General features: G+C 44.7%; 1 protein-coding gene across 1 annotated transcript in view; it reads left to right on the plus strand.

The window, feature by feature from the left end:
- Positions 1 to 3,549: 3,549 nt before the first annotated feature.
- The window catches only part of ROR2 (receptor tyrosine kinase like orphan receptor 2), a 207,385-nt gene continuing 192,027 nt past the window's right edge, over positions 3,550 to 18,907 (plus strand). Inside the window, exon 1 of the mRNA XM_028531459.2 lies at positions 3,550 to 4,024. Within this exon, the coding sequence (XP_028387260.2) occupies positions 3,937 to 4,024 (88 nt within the window). The 5' untranslated portion in view covers positions 3,550 to 3,936. The remainder of the gene's footprint in view (positions 4,025 to 18,907) is intronic.

Raw genomic sequence — 18,907 nt, forward strand, 5'->3', positions numbered from 1 at the left:
TAGGGAAAAAACTAAGTTTGAGGCAGGATTCATAGCAAATCGTAAGTTCAAGTTTGAACAACTTTAATCTCAGCTGCCATTAGAACAGCCAAAGTAAAAAGACCATGGAGACAGTTGAAAACATGAGTCTGGAGGTTAGGGAACATTTTGGGTTGGAGATATAAATTTTGGAGTTGCCAGACTTATAGATGGAGCTAAAGCCATGAACTTGGAAGAGATTCCTCAGTGGGAGGTTGTGGAGTGAGAAGAGTGCCTGGTGAGATACTGAGTGGAAGGGGAGGGCAGGAGAAACACCTCAAGAAGCAGTGGGGGAGCAGGAACTCTTGGTGCCATAGAGCCAGGGAAACATATGCTTGTGGGGAGGAAAGGTCTAAGGTCAAGTGCTGCAGAGAAGTTGCATTTCCTAGTCTGAGCGTCCCAGCTGATTGTGGCCCACCTGTTTGTGTAGGTTCAGGCCCAAAGCCAGATTCACAAGGAGAGTAGTGTGAAGGAATGGAGTCATCTTGTTTGACAAGTTGTCTTATTTATCTTATTTTGTACTTGGATTTGTGTACAGCTTGCTGCTGGTATAGCAGAAGGGTTCAGTTCAGTTGAGGATTTTCCTAACTAAAAAACGAGTAAGTGGAATTCCCACTGCATTGGTTTGTAAGTGTTCACCATGAAAGACGAGTGGGCAGAAGGCTGTGGACTGTGTCACCTACTTTCTGGAGGTTGGTATGCTCAAATATTCCATTCTTAGAGATATTTTTGGCCTGACCTAGCACTTACTGAGACCCAAAAAGCACTATCCATAAAAGAAAACAATTAATAAATTGGACATGATCAAAATGAAAAACTGCTGCTTTTGAAAAGGACATTGTTTTAAAAAATTGCTGTATTTTGCCATGTATAATGTGAACTTTTTTGCCCAAATTTTTGAGAGAAAAATAAGAATGTGCATTATACACAGGTAGTACTAATTCTGTAGCTATATAAATGTTTTTAATTCTTTTATTTATGTTTATGTGTTAAAAGTATAACTCTAGAAAGCAATAATGATATCTGCAAGCAAAATAATACCCTGGAATACGATAATTGGTTTTGTTTCTAAATATAAATAAAAATTGAATTAAAAAATTAAAATGAAAGATTTTTTTCCTTAAAGTTAGGGCCAAAAGCATGGTTGCACATTATACGTGGCAAAACACAGTATTCTCTCCACCCCTGTGTAGCTCTCTCCCACAAAGAAGATAGTTGACCTGTGAAACCAACAGGATACTGCAGAAAAAACTGCTTGACTTCCAAGTCTAAACTGTAAGACATTGCAACTTCTGCCTGGCTCTCACTCTGGGAAAAGCCAGCTGCTGTGTTGTGAGGATGTCCAAGCTCTGTAGAGAGGTCCATGTGGCCTCCTGCCCACACCCAACACTAACTTGCCAGGTGTGTAAGCAAGCTGCCTCGTAAAGAGACCCCTGACCCAGTCAGACCCTAAGCCAGAGGTGCCTACCTAAGCCTGTCCTGAATTCTTGATTCACAAAAACTACCTTTGTGAAATAATAAATGTTTACTGTTTTAGCTGCTAGGTTTGGGATGATTTGTTATGCAGCAACAGCTGATACAGGTGAGAAGGTGTAAGTAGCTCCCATCTTGCTTAGACCTAAGCCACATTCTGCTATATACTTAGAAAGAGCATATTTTGATCCCTCCCATTTATAACAATAGATGTATTGTGTTTACCTGTCCATTCTGAACTTGTAGGCAACCAAGGAAGGATGGAGTAAGGGGGAGATTGGTAAGAACAGGTCAGACTTACAGACTGTGGGGAAAAAGAAATGCTGAAAAGATAATTTTTAAGCAGCTTTAAGGAATCATGTGTCTTATAACCCACATTTCTGATCCCACCCAGGAAACTGTCAGCAAAAATACGCGTTGCTGTTTAAACTTTTGGTCAGGTTTGTGGGGAACCTAGTCATATGAAATTGCATACAGATGAGGGGCTGAAGTGCAATTGCGTCATTTCCCCAAGTTCACACCAAGAAGGAATGGCAGAGCTGCCCACCCAAAGGTTCTGGAACTACAGCCTCTAGCTGTGCCCAATGGAAAGAAAGCAAAGAGCACACCTCCTTTGAAAAGACAAAACTGTACTGATTGACCGGTTTTTAAGGGCAAGGCTCATGGAACCCTCCCTCTGTTGTCTGTCTGGTTTTCACTAGATCCAAAATGGAGGAGTCTGGAGCTAAGTGCTTCAGGACCAACTTTTAAAGTCGTGTTTACCCTTAAAGCATCCTTGAGGACCCCTATGGGAAGGAAAACCCAAAGATAAACACCTGGCAGTACTCAGACAACACTGGGAGAGCAGCCCCCAGTTGAAACCCGCACCAACAGTGTCAGAAGCCTGTGCTTGGGGTTGGGAAACCCCACAATTGGATAATGATTTTATGGTCTTCTTCCATTCACCCCGGGGATGCCTTGCTGCCTCTGGCCAGTGATGTCACAGTCTCTCCAATCTGCATTAGAAATGAGAACTGTGTGGGATACTTCCCCAAACAGATTCAGCACCTACAGTGAGAGGCCTAATTAACTTTAACATGGGTAATGGCGGAGCTGGCCCAGCCTCGCTGTCAACAAACAGGGAAAGAGCTTTTATTTCCTGCCATGTGTGAGGGAGGCAGTGGAGGGGCAATGGGCGGGGGTGGGGAGGTGAGGGGAGCTCAGGGGCCTCGGGGTCTGGCACCTAAGGCCTGGGATTTCCCTAATTCACCCCAACTAGCAGGAAATGGTGCTTGAGCAAAAATGTCAAACAAACTGTTCTATAATCAGTTAAAATATAAATCTCACAAAACAAAAAACTGCGACGCTGGAGGTTCCAAATCCTTTCTCCAAGACAGCAAAAACAAAGAAAATTCCTAAGTTACAAACTTGAGGGTCAGGCCTTACAATTCCAGACTTTTGCATGTGTTAAGCAAAACCAGGAATAAGCAAGAAAATATGCCATTTGAATTGCGTTCAAAATTTCTTTACAAGTGAAGCAAATTACTTCTGCATGTTCTGGGGCTCTGCAGAGAACAAATAGTGTTCTTCCTTTAATGGGTAAAATTACACAATTTGCTTTTAACAACAGTAGACCAAAAGCTACGGTGATTTCAGCTAGCATCGTGCTCTCAAGGGCTCCCTCCACTCGGCCCCACCCCAGCAATTTCTGAGCTTTTCCGAAGGTCTCTGTGGTCCCCACAGGGCGGCTGCAGCGTGGCCGGGAGGGGCCAGGAGGGCCAAGAGGGCGCCGGCGGGGCCGGGTCCTTTCCTTTCCTTTCCCTTTCCTTTTTCCTTTCCTTTCCTGTTTCCCTTCTCCAAGCCCTCGCTTCTCTGGCTCAGGCGCCGCTGGTTTCTGGGACTAGGTGGCTCTCTGATTTCTCCGGTGGAGGCTGGCGGGGCGCAGTGACCAGGTCCCCGGGTTGCTGCACGTTGAAGGTGGGTGCGGCTGGACACCCACAAAGTGCAGCCTTTGCGGCCAAGCATCTTGAAACGTAGGGCAGAGGGCGGGAGCGGGAGGAATGTCCCAGGACTGAGCCACTGTCCCGGGTCCCGGCCCCCAGCTTCCCGCGCTTCACGCCCGGGGCATCCCTCCGGCAGGGGGCGCCTGCCACGGCCTCGCTCTGCCCACCGGGGCGGGCGAGCCAGGGACCCTGCCTCCTGCGCGCCCGTGGTCCGCCCCTCGCGCTCGTCCCGGCGGCCGGACGCCCAAGCCCGCGTCCCGGAGTTTTGCAGTCTGCTGGAGCCGGAGCCGAAGCCGAGCGGCGCATCCGGCCGGGAGAAGTGGCGGACCACGAATTCCTCGAAAGGGACCAGCTTGCGAAGCGTCCGGGAGAAAGTGCTGCGGACGCGCGGCCAACAGGGGTGGTGGCGCCTGGCCCCCGGCGCCGCGCCGGCCCCCTGCGCCCGGCCCCCAAGGCCCGCGGCATGGCCCGGAGCCCGGCGCTGCTGCTGTTGTGCGCCCGGGTTCTCTGGGCGGCCGCCGCGCTCTTGCTCTTAGCGCCCCAGACCTCAGGTAGGACCCGTGCGCCGGCGGTGTCTCCTGGCATGAGTCCGTCTCTTTCTTCGCTCCCGGACCGCGGCCCGCCGGTTGGGCTGCTTCCCATAAGGCGCATTCTGAGGCCAGCTAAGTGTTTCCAGAGGCCGTGCGGGCGCCGCCGCCGGGGAGCCCCTCGCCAGGCGTTTTCGAGGGTCGTGAGTGTGAACGCGGCCAGGCCCCGGGTGCTCAGACGTGGCTGGTGCTTGTAAGGACCTTGATTCGGCCCTCTTCACTGAGGTTATCCCCGGCGCCCCCGTCTACTACAGCGTCCCCCGGGGGCCCGGGAAGTGTGTTCTTGACCCCACCGCTTGGTTGAGCCAGGCTTCGGATTCCCTTTTGTTGGGCCCTCCCCCTCCCCCACGGCCAGGAGGTAGCGGAAGCCGCTGGGGGGCGGCTGTCCCTGGGTGGTCTTTGGACTCCTGGGGCACCCTTCCGGACAAGGGACAAGGCCCACGTCTTGGAGGGACGAGCCGGGTTCCTCGGTGGCACTCTCTTCGGAGGGCACCCGCTGTCTCCAGGAGACCCTCCGTGGGCTTGGCTGCTTGGACTCCGCGGCGCGTGGGATCAGCCTCGCAGTTCACAGGGGGCTTGGAGGTACCGGCCTGGGGTACCGAAGGAGGCGGAGCTCTCCCACGCGGTCCAGAACCTGGGAGTTCCCCGGATTGTGCGCTGCGCGGCCGGATTCCGGGCACCCTGCCGGGTGGGGGAGGGCGCGAGGCTCCGAGGCAGGAGGTTTGCAGGATGGGGTTCAACTCAAATCCTAAAATGTGAGTCGCCCCCTTACACATAAGTGGGTTTGAGTGTCGTGCACCCCTCGCATTGTGTCCCATCCCTGCATTCCTGCAGGCAGGTGAGAATTTAGGGGACCCGCGCGGGAAGGCGCTCAGCTCTAACCGTTTCCTGCTGTCTTCTGCGCCTTCCAGAGACCAGTCCGATGACTCAGGAATGCGGGGCAACTTTTTCTGGGGGTCTTGTGTTTAAGCAGATGCCGATTACGCCGGACCCTTCTGGTTCCTTGACTTGGGAACGGGGTTTGTAGTAATGTTGCTTTCCCTTAAAGCGTCAACTGCTCGGGGCGCGCGGCTAAATGGTAAGTTGGTATATTTGAAGTCAGGGGAATTCTGACAACATCCCTGTGGATTTCTGCATCCGTCCACCTGCGGGAACCCTTCTCCCTTTAGAGTCAGGGGCGTCATTTGCAGCGCTGTTGGCCGGGCGGGTGGGGGTGTGGTGGTGGTCAAACCCCAGGACTCCACGTCTGGTTGCGTAGCGTGGGCGTGGTGGCCATGCGTGGGTTAGGGGCAGAAGCGTGACGGGGGCGGCTTTAGTTGCATTTTCAGGGGAGGAGTGTGGGGCGTGGAGCTGGAGCTGGGAGATGTGGTAAAGGGTGATGGGTCTGTTGCTCACATCAAGGTTGTAAGGAGAACAGGAAAGTGGCTCGCATTTCGGGTGGAGTAGTTTAAACATTGCCGTCGTCGTTTCCAGTCGAATTTAAGAATTCTCTGAGGAACAAAGCAATCCTGTGTCATTTTCGTTACTTTTGAACCCTGTATGTAAGTTTTTCCCCCCAATAAAATAATGGTAGCCTCTCTAGGTGAGGGAGTAGGAAAGCTGTTTATAGTTCTCTTCTGGAATTAGCCGAAAACTCAAAGAATATGATCATATTCAAAATATGAATCAGTTTTACGATTACAGGAGATTTGAGTGTTTGGCATCTCTTCTGCCCCGATGAGGAATCCCGTAATTTGAGTGTGTTTTATACACGAAACGTAAATCACTGTGTACAGACACGGAAAGGTTATCTCAAAAGGACTTACAAGTTCTTATTCTCCCTTTTTATAGAAGGCTCTTTTCCCTAAGGAGGCAAATCCCAGGTTTGGGACTGTGTGCCCCACTTAGGTAGGTTAGGTTGGGAATGGAAGTTTGGGGTCCAACTGCCTCCCCTCCGATTTTGACAGTGTAGTGTTTACTTCTGGCCGGGATCCCTGGAGTGATGGTCGTAATAAATAATGATAGTGATCCATTTGGAAGTAAATGAAAACATCTTGAATAAGAAGGCTTTGTGGGAAAAGAAAAGTCTTAATGTATGTAGTAAGGCAACATGTTTTTCTTATTATGGCTGTGTACCAAGCAAAGAAGCAGTGCACATTGGAAATGTTTTAGTATTTAGTAATGAGAGTGAATTTAACCCTTACGTCTACTTGATAAGGAATGCCATCCTGAGACTTTGAACACTACTGACCCGTGTGACATTCAGTGTAGGCTGCTATACAACGAAGCAGTGGGTGACTGCTGAGGGGCTCTAGTCAGTGAGCTGAACTTCCATTAGCACAGCATGTCATAGTTAGAGAACACTGTCAAGAATTCTGCTTAACATTTTGCATGCAAAAAAAAGCAACATGAGTTCAAAAGTATGCGTTTACCAGGAGTAGTTTTGGTGACAGTGACCTGCAGATTCGTGAGGCAATGTGAAATAATTTCTATTTTTATTGGTAAAACTTCTTGCTATTGTTTGGTCAAAGTACAGCTGTAATTGTTACATATATGTCATTATTTGTTAAGGCATGACTTGCCTTGGTTTACCCTCGAAGACAGTTAAGCCTGGCGGAGTCAGAATTTTATCCTGTCCTTTTTTAGGAATCTTTTCCCTGAGATCAGAGGGATGAAAATGAGGGTGGGGGAATAGCCTGTCTAACAGGTAGGGAACATGAATCCCTTAAAGGGGAATTCTAAAGCTAGGTTTCGGCTGGAGAGGTGGCACTCCTTTAACGTGTATTCCAGGGGGGCCAGGATGTAAAAAATTATCATTATCATTGATATGGAACTGGGTGTGAAATGCTGGGCCTCCCTAATCTGCAGACCCCCACTCCCCACCAGTCTGATTAAGTACAGGAAATGTGTGTGCTCTAATTATACTAATTCTAAATTGTAGTCAGGAAAAAAAGTGGGCTACTAAGTGTTACTAGTCCTCCCACAGGGTTTACAACCATCTTCTAATGCCAGAGGCCTTTTGGTGTTTATCTGGTCCATTTCCTGGGAACCTGGAGGGGGACCTGTGCCCCACCCCCATTCCTGTGGTTGCCCTGTGGAGAAGGACTGGCTGCAAAGCTTTGGGTTTACTTTGCTGTACCTCACGAGGAAGGGGGTGTTGTTATAGGCTATGACTATTCCTGGCAAAGAAAGTCGTCATTAAAATATTTCCTTCTTTGGGGACCTTGTAGTGACCAGTGACCACCAAGTGGATTCCATGAATATCATGCCTGAAAGGTTTCAAAGCAAAATACTGGGGGGATTGCTTTGCAGAGGAAGCATTCAGTGCTAGTTAAGTCTGCGTTCTGTGTGGCCAATAGCAATGTCATGAAAGGACCAGTAGGCTAAAAGGACTGGCTTTGAAAACATTGCTTCTCAGTGACCCTTTGAGTTCTTTGATTTTGTGTTGTTTTACTGCAGCACTGTAACAGGAATGTTAGTTCAGTAGCAGTGGGGCTTCTTGAGTTCTGAAGTAAAAATCTAAGCAAAACAAGGAGGTTGGTCCATTAATTATAGCTGCACTGGCTGGGCTTGCGCCATCCTCCCCCTTCAGTATGTATTTATTTGGTTTGGTTGAGGAGTTTGCAAAATTGGAAATAAGAAAGGGTTGGCTCTGTTTGAGTGTGCAGTTGTCATAAAGTAATGTCTGGAGTGTGATCTGCTTAAAATCATATTAACAGAGTGGTCAAGGAATTGTTGAATAATGTTGGAAATTTTCAGAAAGCTTTTCAAAAATAGGGAATTTTGTTGGTGTGGTTAGTACCATTGTTGGGATTTCTGGCTTTTTATTTTTTATTTTTGTAATTTCTATCTCTGAAAGAGCCAAAAAATTCAAAGCCAAAGGGAAGGAAATAATTATAGAAAAATTTAGCCTAATTAGAATAAGTGGCTTGTCCTCTACCAAGTCTTAAGCTCCAGGGGGAGGTGGTGATTGTGTGTGTGTGTGTGTGTCTTTAATTGTCCTTGGACTGAGCTTCAGTAAGCACTCTGTCATTTTTGAGTTGTTATCTGGGGAGGGTGTAGCTGCTTCTTCAAGTCCCCCTCCCCCTCACAGTGGGGGAGGGTTTCCCCAACTCTCAAATGCTCCTGCATAAAGGCTTCCACACCATGAACTCCAGGAGGGTCAGTTAACCAGCCTCCAGCTAAATTATAGAAATCCTCACTGGAGACTTGCATGGTGGACTATAGCAGCCACTATGCACAATAGCTGTTTAGGTTAAAGTTAATTAACCTGAACTGAAGGCACTAGTTGTATTTCATTAGTAGCAAGTGGCAGTTGGCTGATATCATTGTGGGAAGCTCTCTTGGCCACTGCTCTTTGTCCAGGGTTTGTGTGCTTGTCACTGTTGCTTCAGGAACATCTCCTAGAATTGGGAGCAAAAAGGGTCTTCCCGTTGTTGTTTGCTTAAAGTTTTTTTTGTTGTTGTTTGTTGTTGACTGTGGAGATTTAAATGCAAAAATGAACTGAATTGACTCTCACCTGTGGGAACAGAGTGCCCCAACTGAGAGGAGCTTAGAAGGCAGGCGTATGATGACCAAAGCAAGGAAACCTGAGCTATAGGGAATTAATAGGGTTTGGGGGATGGTGAGAAATAGGATGGGGACATAAGAGTTCCAACTAGAATGTGAGCAGCCCACAAATGGATGTCAAGATTGCATAGGGAGTGAGGAGGCCCAGGCTGAGAAAGCTTCAGGTACAATTACTGGGTCACAGAACGTACCCTACAAGTCCACCTTGTAGCACTATAATAGAATGATATTTTGTGTTTTCAACATTTATAGGACAATTGGGAAATAACATTTGGAAATTGGGTATTTTCTTCCCAACAGTGAAATAACCACCAGATAACCACATCATAGTCTTTTTATTATAACATGTGATACTGAAAAATTGAGGACCATAGTAATTCTGTACAGAGAGGGTGACAAGGTGCATTCTTGTCTTAAAGTAGTGTGAGAGGTTGGGTAGCAGACAGGAGTATGAGAGGCGGTGGAGGATAGGAGAATGAGAAACAGGTGTGTAGAGGATGTGGGTTGTGAGAAGCAAAAAGGTGGAGGAGCAAGGGTGTGAGAAGCAGATGGGTGGAGGACATGGAGGACGAGGGGTGGGAGGAGCAGGTGAGTGGAGGAGGAGGAGGAGGAGTGTGAGAATCAGACAGGTGGAGGACGAGGGGTGGGAGGAGCAGGTGAGTGGAGGAGGAGGAGGAGGAGGAGTGTGAGAATCAGACAGGTGGAGGACGAGGGGTATGAGGAGCAGGCAGGTGGAGGACAAGGGTGTCCGAAGCAGGTTGGTGGAGGGTGAGTGGTGTGAGAAGGAGGTGGGTGGAGGATGGGAGTGAGAGAGGAAGAAGGATTGTGGGAGTAGGATAAGTGGGTCCAGGGCCAGAGTTAGAGGTTAGGATGGAGGGCTGCAGTAGTCGACTGGCTGGTTGTGCATTTGCTTAATTTTGCAAAACAAAACATGTAATGGAGGAATCAGGAGTGACATCAGTTACTCAGATCCTTATTAACACACATGCATAAAGTAGATTATTATGTATATGCAAAAAAGACCCTTTTAAGCATTGTTAAGTGTACATTCAGTATTTTCACATTATTCTGTCACCATAACCACCACCCATTTTCAGAACTTTTTTCTTCTGTCCAAGCTGAAACTGTCCACATTGAACACTAGTTACCAATCCCTCTTCCCATTCCTGGAATCCTTCCTTGTACTTTCTGTGTGTATGAGTCTGCCTGCTCTGGGACCTCATTGAAGTGGAATCAAAGTGTATTTGTTCTTTTGTGTCTGGCTTCTTTCCTTTGGCATAGTGTTTTTAAAGTTCATTCATGTTGTAGCATGTGTCAGTACTTCATTTTTTTAAGGCCGAATAATAGTCCATTATGTACACACACGCCATGTTTGTAGCACATTTTGTTTTTCTGTTTATTGGTAGACATTTTCGTGGTTTCCACCTTTTGGGTGTTGTGAATAATATTATGAAAGTGTCTGCGTCCTGCTTTCAATTCTTTTGGGTATATACACAAATGAGGAATTGCTGGATTATATGGTAGTTCTATTTCTAATTTTTTGAGGAACCACCATACTGCCAGCACTTGTTATTTTCTGTTAGATAATAACCACAATGAGCGTGAAGTCATATCTTATTTGCTTTTCATTTGCACTTTTCTAATTACTAGTGATGCTGAGAATCTTTTCAAATTATCTGTATGTAGTTCATGGCCATTTGTATATGTATTTGGAGAAATGTCTCCAAATCCTTTGCCGATAGGACCTATATATTCTGGATATTAACTCCTTATATGATATATGACTTACACATATTTCAGTGTTTTCTTCCATTTTGTGGGTTGCCTTTGCACCTTGTTTTTTTAAAAATATATTTTATTGATTATGTTATTACAGTTGTCCCATTCCCCCCCTTCATTCCCCTCTACCCTTCACAACCCCTCCCATCCACATTCCTTCCCTTTAGTCATGTCCATATGTCATATTTATAAGTTATTTAGCTTCTATGTTTCCCATACTATTCTTACCCTCCCCCTGTCTATTTTCTACCTACCATCTATGCTACTTACTCTCTGTACCTTTCCCCCTCTCTCCTCTCACTCCCCTGTTGCTAACCCTCCATGTGACCTCCATTTCTGTGGTTCTGTTCCTGTTCTAGTTGTTTGCTTAGTTAGTTTTTGTTTTTGTTTTAAGGTGTAGTTGTTAATAATTGTGAGTTTGCTGTCATTTTACTGTACATAATAAGGGCTTGGTGATGATGAACTCCTTTAACTTGACCTTATCTGAGAAGCACTTTATCTGCCCTTCCATTCTAAATGAAAGCTTTGCTGGATAGAGCAATCTTGGATGTAGGTCCTTGCCTTTCATGACTTGGAATACTTCTTTTCAGCCCTTTCTTGCCTGCAAGGTCTCTTTTGAGAAATCAGCTGACAGTCTGATGGTAACTCCTTTGTAGGCAACTGTCTTCTTTTCTCTTGCTGCTTCTAGGATTCTCTCCTTCATTTTTACCTTGGGTAATGTAATTATGATGTGCCTTGATGTGTTCCTCCTTGGGTCCAACTTCTTTGGGACTCTCTCAGCTTCCTAGACTTCCTGGAAGTCTATTTCCTTTGCCAGATTGGGGAAGTTCTCCTTCATTATTTCTTCAAATAAGTTTTCAATTTCTTGCTTTTCTTCTTCTCCTTCTGGCACCCCTATAATTTGGATGTTGGATGTTTCAAGATGTCCTAGAGGTTCCTAAGCCTCTCCTCATTTTTTTGAATTCTTGTTTCTTCATTCTTTTCTGATTGGATGTTTCTTTCTTCTGGTCCACACCGTTAATTTGAGTCCCAGTTTCCTTCCCATCACTATTGGTTCCCTGTACATTTTCCTTTATTTCACTTAGCGTAGCTTTCATTTTTCATCTAATTTGCATGCAAATTCAGCCAATTCAGTGAGCATCCTGATTACTGGTGTTTTGAACTGTGCATCTGGTAGGTTGGCTATGTCTTTATTGCTTAGTTGTATTTTTTTTCTGGATCTTTTATCTGTTCTTTCATTTGGGCCATTTTTTTTTTGTCTTGACGCACCTGTTATGTATGAGGGGTGTCGGCTTTCACCCTGGCAGGGCAACCCTGTTGCTAGGTTGTGATGTTGTATGTGAGGGTGAGGTCCGAGAGGGAACTAGGGCCCTTGCTCCACTTTCTGCCAGCTTTCAGTCACTTCCTGCTTCCCACAAGCAAATTGGGTGCTTCTGGTGCTGATTCCCCTGTGGGTGGGTTTGTGTACATTCTAGGACCCTGTGGGTTTCTCCAAGGAACTCTCCTGTGAGGCTGGGAGTTTCTCCCAGCACAACTCCCACAGGTGTTTTCAGTATTTGGAGGCTTTATTTCCCTGCACTGGGACCGTGGGTTGCATGGTCTGTCTCGCTCCCCAGTTTTGCCTGGTTCATCTGTTTGGGAACGTGGGACTGCCGCGTCCACCAGCCGCCTTGCGCGCCGCATCCCTCCACAATCTGCTGCCTGGCTGGGTCCTCCAGCTGCCACCTTGCTGCGACCCTTTTCCCTCCAGACTGCCCGATTCTGCCCCTCCTACCGGTCTGGATCAATGTGTCTTCTTTAAGTCTTTGGTTGTCAGACTTCCATACAGTTCAATTTTCTGTTAGTACTGGTTGTTTTTTGTTTTTAAATTGCTGTTGTCCTTATTTTGGTTGTGCGAGGAGGCACAGTCTGTCTACCTGCACCTCCATCTTTGCACTTTGTTGATAATGTCCTTTAATGCACAAAGTTGTTTAATTATAATGAATCCATTTTATTGCTTTCTTGTTTTACCTATGCTTTTGGTGTCATATCCAATAAATAATTACTGACTCCAAAGTCATTGGAAGTTTCCCCCCATTTTTTCTTCTAAAAGTTTATAGTTTTAGCTCTTCTCTTTAGGTCCTTAACCGATTTTGAGTTAATTTTTATATATTGTGTAAGGTAACGTTCCAACTTCCTTCTTTTGCATGTGGATATTGTTTTCCTGGCACCCTTTGTTGAAAAGCCTGTTCTTTCTCCATTGAATATTTTTGGCCCCATTGTCATTTGCTACTTATGTAGATTGTTTTGGCTATTTGGGAGCACTTCCATAGGAAATTCCATATGAATTTTAGGAGGATTTTCTATATATGCAAAAAATGTCATTGGGATTTTGATAAGTATTGCACTGAATCTGTAGATGGCTTTGGGTGGTATGAACATCTTAACAAGTCTCGCATCCACACACATGGGTCTCTGTCCATTATTTAGAGCTTTAGTTTCTCTCAGCATTGTTGTGTAGTTTTCAGTGTGCAAGTCTGTCACCCACCTGATTAGATTTGTTCCTCAGTATATTTTTCTTTTTGGTGCTGTTGTGAGTGAAAATATTTCCTCAATTTGCTTTTTGGATTGTTTTTTTGTTACTGTATAGAAATGCAACTGATTTTTGCCAGTTGATTTTGTATAATGCAAGTTTGCTAAATTTGTTTATTAGCTCAAATAGATTTTTTGTGGGTAATTTTACTTCTTTCTGATTTTGGAGCCCTCATTTCTTTTTTTAAAATTTTAGCCTGATTGCTTTGTCATTGGAAGTCTAGAACTCCCATTGTTTAGTAGAAGTGGTTAAAGTGGACATCCTTGTCTCGTTCCTGATCTTAGAGGAAAAGCTTCCAGCTTTTCACTGTTGAGTATCATGTTATCCGTGGGATTGTAGTATATGGCCTTTTAGGTTAAGGTTAGTCTTATATATTTTTTGTATAGTTTTGATTTTTTGAATGTGTGAATGTTTTTTTGTATGTTCAAAAATAATGTTAAATCATTAAAGATGGTGGGAAATTAAAACTGAATGCAAACAAGTAAATAATCCCAATTACATTGCAAATGAATAATGTAACTATGCTGACAGGAGTAAAAAGAAACCTAGGTCAAGTGAATGTGGACCCAGTACTTTGACTATATATCCTCAGTCTGGATTAAAAACAGCCAACCTGATAACAGATCTCGCACTCTTAGTGGGTTTGTTTCTCATAGTGGTATGGTTGTAACAATTCTGAAACCATTTTGTGAATTGTGGGATTGGGCAAGTGAGAGATGTATTGATAGCATTGGATCCAGGGTTCCCACTGAGGAAGAAGGGAGATACAAGTGTGGAAAAAAGGAAGAAGAAGGAAGGCAGGGAGCAACCCAGAGGAGTTGGATTGGAATTGGTAAGATTGGTAATAAGTCATGATTTCATATGCTCATATTCATATATATATTCATATAGTATATATGTTAAGATATATAATAGTATGCTGAGATTATAATTCATAATTTTTACACTATATTTTTCCTACACATAGCAGTTATTTCATAGCCCCTTGTTAGCCATGAGCTCTTAGTGCCCAGATCTTGGTTTCTAAATACTGTTGCACATTAAAAGAACTAGCATGCATTGAAGAAATGACTGATAGGGGCTCAGGACAGGAAAAAAATACAAGATGAGCCAGAAGCATAGTCTAGTGATAGAAAGTAAGTTATCAAAAAAAAAAAAGAAAAAAAGGAAACATCAAAAACACAGGTGCCAACTTGGAGGAGTTCCAGTGGTCAAATCTGAGACAATTTAAGCGTCAATAAGGGCAAACATGGGTGCTTCCGGCCAAGATGGAGGCATAGGTGGACACACCGTACCTCCACGCACAACCAAGATTGGAACAACAACAATTTAGAGGCAGAATAACACCCAGAACTGACAGAAAATTTATCTGAATGGAAGTCAGACAGCCAAGAAGTTGAAATAGACCTGTTTACCCAGACCGGTAGGAGGGGCGGGGACGAGCAGCCAGGAGCGGGTGTGCGGAGAACAGAGAGAGTTGGGCGCATAAGGCAACGGGGGCGCATAAGGCATCTGGGGCATGCAAGATCGCAGCGGGTGGACCCTGAGTACACAAGCGGCAGCTGGTAGACCCAGTGAGGCGGCAATTGTGGAGCAGGGCGGAGCACGCAACCCAGGATCCCAGAGAAGGGACTGAGGTCCCACGGAGAACAGAGCTACCACCACTGTTCCCTCTCGGACCTCCCCACCCCACCCCCAGTCACAATCTAGGGACTGGGGTGCCCATCCCTGGTGAACACCTAAGGCTCTGCCCCTCACCGTAACAGGAACGACCAGACCAAAAAAAAAAAAAAAGAGAGAGAGAGAGAGAGAGATGGCTCAAACAGAAGAACAAATCAATGCCCCACAACTCATCCTTTTAAGCGACCGAGAGATAGCCAACCTATCAGATGCACAGTTCAAAACAATGGTAATCAGGAAGCTCACAGAATTGGTTGATTTTGGTCGCAAATTAGATGAACAAATGCAGGTTACCATAAAAAAAATGACGGAAAATGCACAGGGAACCAATAGTGATGGGAAGAAAACTGGGATTCAAAATAATAGAATGGACCAGAAGAAGAAAGAAACAACCAAACAGGGAAGAATGAAGAAACAAGAATTCAAAAAAACGAGGAGAAGCTTAGGAACCTCCAGGACATTGTTAAATGTTCCAACATCTGAATTATAGGGGTACCAGAAGGGGAAGAGGAAGAGCAACAGATTGAAAATGTATTTGAACAAATAATGAAGGAGAACTTCTCTATTCTGGCAAAGGAAATAGACTTCCAGGAAGTCCAGGAAGCTCAGAGAGTCCTAAAGAAGTTGAACCCAAGAAGAAACACACCAAGGCATATCATGATTATATTAGCCAAGGTAAAAATGAAGGAGAGGATCCTAGAAGCAGCAAGAGATAAGGGGACAGTAACCTACAAATGAGTTCCCATCAGACTGTCTGCTGATTTCTCAAAAGAGACCTTGCAGGTGAGAAGGGGCTGGAAAGAAGTATTCCAAGTCATGAAAGATAAGGACCTATATCCAAGATTGCTCTACCCAGCAAAACTATCATTTAAAGTGGAAGGGCAGATAAAGTGCTTCTCAGATAAGGTCAAGTTAAAGGAGTTCATCATCACCAAGCCCTTATTTTATGAAATGTTAAAGGGACTCATCTAAGAAAATAAGATAAAAAAAACATGTATAGTAAAAGGACAGCAAACTCACAATTATGAACAACCACACCTAAAGCAAAACCAAAAGAAACTAAGCAAACAACTAGAACAGGAACAGAACCACAGAAATGGAGATCACATGGAGGGTTAGCAACAAGGGAGTGGGAGGAGGAGAGAGGAGGAAAAGGTACAGAGAATAAATAGCATAGAATGTAGGTTGAAAATAGATAGGGGAGGGTAAGAATAGTATGAGAAATGTAAAAGCTAAAGAACTTAGAAGTATGATGCATGGGCATAAACTAACGGGGGGGTGTGGGTGGGAGAGGGTGTACAGGGTGGAGGGGAGTGAAGGGAAAATGGGACAACTGAAATAGCATAATCAATAAAATATATTAAAAAAATAGGGCAAACATGAATTATACATGGAACAAAACAGAAATTGTGATAAGTAGCCCTGGCTGGTGTAGCTCAGTGGATTGAGCATGGGCCTGCAAAGCAAAGGGTTGCCAGTTTGATTCCCAGTCAGGGCACATGCCTGGGTTGTGGGCCAGGTCCCCAGAAGAGGGTGTATGGGAGGCAACCACACATTGATGTTTCTGTCCCTCTCTTTCTCCTTCCCTCCCCTCTCTCTAAAAATAAATAAATAAAATCTTTTAAAAAAGAAATTATGATAAGTAAGTCATTAACTACACGTATTAGTTCCAATGTATTGGCGTAACAAAGTACTACAAAGTGGGTGACTTAAAGCAAGAGAAATCGATTTTCCTGCAGTTCTGGAGGCTGAATGTCCTAAAGGGAGGTGTCAGCAGTGCATGCTCTCCCCAAAGGCCATAAAGGAGAACGCTTTTACCTCTTCAGTTCCTGATACCTCCTGGCAATCTTGGGCTTGTGGCAAAGTCACTCCAGTCTCTACTCCTGCGTCACATGGCTGCCCACTCTGTGTCTCTGTGTCCCTTCAAGCTCTTGTAAAAACAACAGTCATTGTAGTTAGGTTCAGTTTAAAGCCAGGACGGTTTCATTTCTAGATCTTTAACTCATTACTGCTGCAAAGACTATTTCCAAATAAGGTCATGTTTGACATTCTGGGCAGGTTTGAATTTTGGGGGCACATTATTTAACTTACTGCATTACATAAAAGGAAATGGGAGTTGAGAACACTTTCTTTCTTTTTCTTTTTTTTTTTTAAGATTTACTTATTTGTAGAGAGAGGGGAAGGGAGAGAGAAAGGGAGAGAAACATCAATGTGTGGTTGCCTCCCACCCCTTGCCTCATTGTCCAGCATTCAATTTACCGAGCCACACCAGCCAAGGCTGTTTGTTTATTTTTCAGAAAAAAGAGAAGGGAGGGACAAAAAGAAGGAGAGAAATATCTCTGTGAGAAAGAAGCTTTCATCAGTTGCTTCTTCTATGCCCCCCAACTGGGAACTGAACCTGCAACCCAGGCATGTGCTGTGACTGGGAAGAGAACTGGCGACTTTTCACTTTGTGGGACGATACCCAACCAACTGAACTACAGTAGTCAGGGTGAGAAGCCACTTACTTTCAGCAAAATGCCAACTAATAAGCGTGAAGTGAGTTGGAAAACTCACATTTGTGACAATAATTGTACAGGTTGATTTGGGCAGGAATGATCAGTGAGTGGCTGACTTTAATTGAACAGGTCCATGCTGGACAGGATGTAGGAATGTTCATTGCTCATGGAATTTCTGCAGTCTATTTTTTTTTAAGATTTTATTTATTTATTTTTAGAGAGGGAAGGGTGGGGGAGAGGGAGAGAGAGAGAGAGGGAGAGAGAGAGAGAGAAACATCAATGTGTGGTTGCTGGGGGTCATGGCCTGCAACCCAGGCATGTGCCCTGACTGGGAATCAAACCTGCGACACTTTGGTTCGCAGCCCGTGCTCAATTCACTGAGCTATGCCATCCAGGGCTGCAGAGTCTTTATTATTGGCAAGGACACAGTTAGTGACTGTAGATGTAGAAACCAGATGTCACCCTAACTGGGTGGCAAAGGCTCACACCATCATGTGGACAGCGAATGCAGTTCTTCTAAGAAGGACATCGCTTAGATGCCATTCCAGTGGGGCAGCAGAGCCAGAATCTGATGGTGATACAAACCATCAGGCCCAGGTGGGATGGCATTTCATGAAACAGCTGGCTATAGTGAAGGGCAAACTTGGCTAAGGAACAGGCCACAGGACAAACCAGCCATGGGCAGAATGAGATTCCAGATGGACCTACATTGGAATGAGGACATGCCGATGGTGTCATTGGAACCTCTGATGAAACTGTATGTGGACATATGTTATATACAAAACGTTGTCAAAGTTAACACTCTTGAATTTGTTAATGTTACAGAGGTTCTGTTGGAGCAGGTCCTTGCTCGTATAAAGTATGTACTGGGTTTTAAAGGATAAAGGGCATCATGTCTACAACCCAATGTGGCTATGGAGAGAGAATGTTAAAGCAAATGGAGTGAAATGTGAAAAATTCGTGGATTCAAGTAAAGAGTACAGGGGCATTTTATGCATGTGACTCACTATTTTAATGTGAATTTGGAATTGTTTCAAAATAAAGTTAAAATTGTTCAGTTATGAAATGCGTGTCTGTAGCCAGTGGAATCCATGACAGAGTTGAACGAATGCTCTTAGAAGACTCAAATGGTTATAATTTTACTGGAAATGGTGTAAGACCTCACACAGGGATGGGGAGGGTAGAATCCACATGCCTCCAGGCCAGATGGAGTTTTACTTACAGGACTGAATACAGGACTGAAAATTGACAAGTCTTAGTCTAGTGTCTAGATTGCCAGGACTTCTTTTTTTAAATATATTTTATTGAATATGCTATTACGGTTGCCCCACTTTTTCCCCTTTCCACCCTGCACCCCTCTCCCACCTAGCACTCCCCACCTTAGTTCCTGTTCATGGGTTGTACATATAAGCTTCTACATTTCCTATACTATTCTTAACCTCCCCCAGTTTATTTGCACCTACCATTTGTGCTTCTTATTCCCTGTACCTTTTCCCCCATTCCCCCCTCCGAGCCCCTCTGATAACCCTCCATGTGATCTCCATTTCTCCGATTTTGTTTGTTTAGTTGTTTGCTTAGTTTTTTTTTTTTTTTTTAGGTTCATTTGTTCATAATTGTGAGTTTGTTGTCATTTTACTGTTCATATTTTTGACCATCTTTTTTTACTTAGATAAGTCCCTTTAACATTTCTTCTAATAAAGGCTTGGTGATGATGAACTCCTTTAACTTGGCCTTATCTGGGAAGCACTTTATCTGCCCTTCCATTCTAAA

This window comes from Phyllostomus discolor, chromosome 3 (assembly GCF_004126475.2).
Source record: "Phyllostomus discolor isolate MPI-MPIP mPhyDis1 chromosome 3, mPhyDis1.pri.v3, whole genome shotgun sequence".
NCBI classification, from domain to species: Eukaryota; Metazoa; Chordata; class Mammalia; order Chiroptera; family Phyllostomidae; genus Phyllostomus; species Phyllostomus discolor.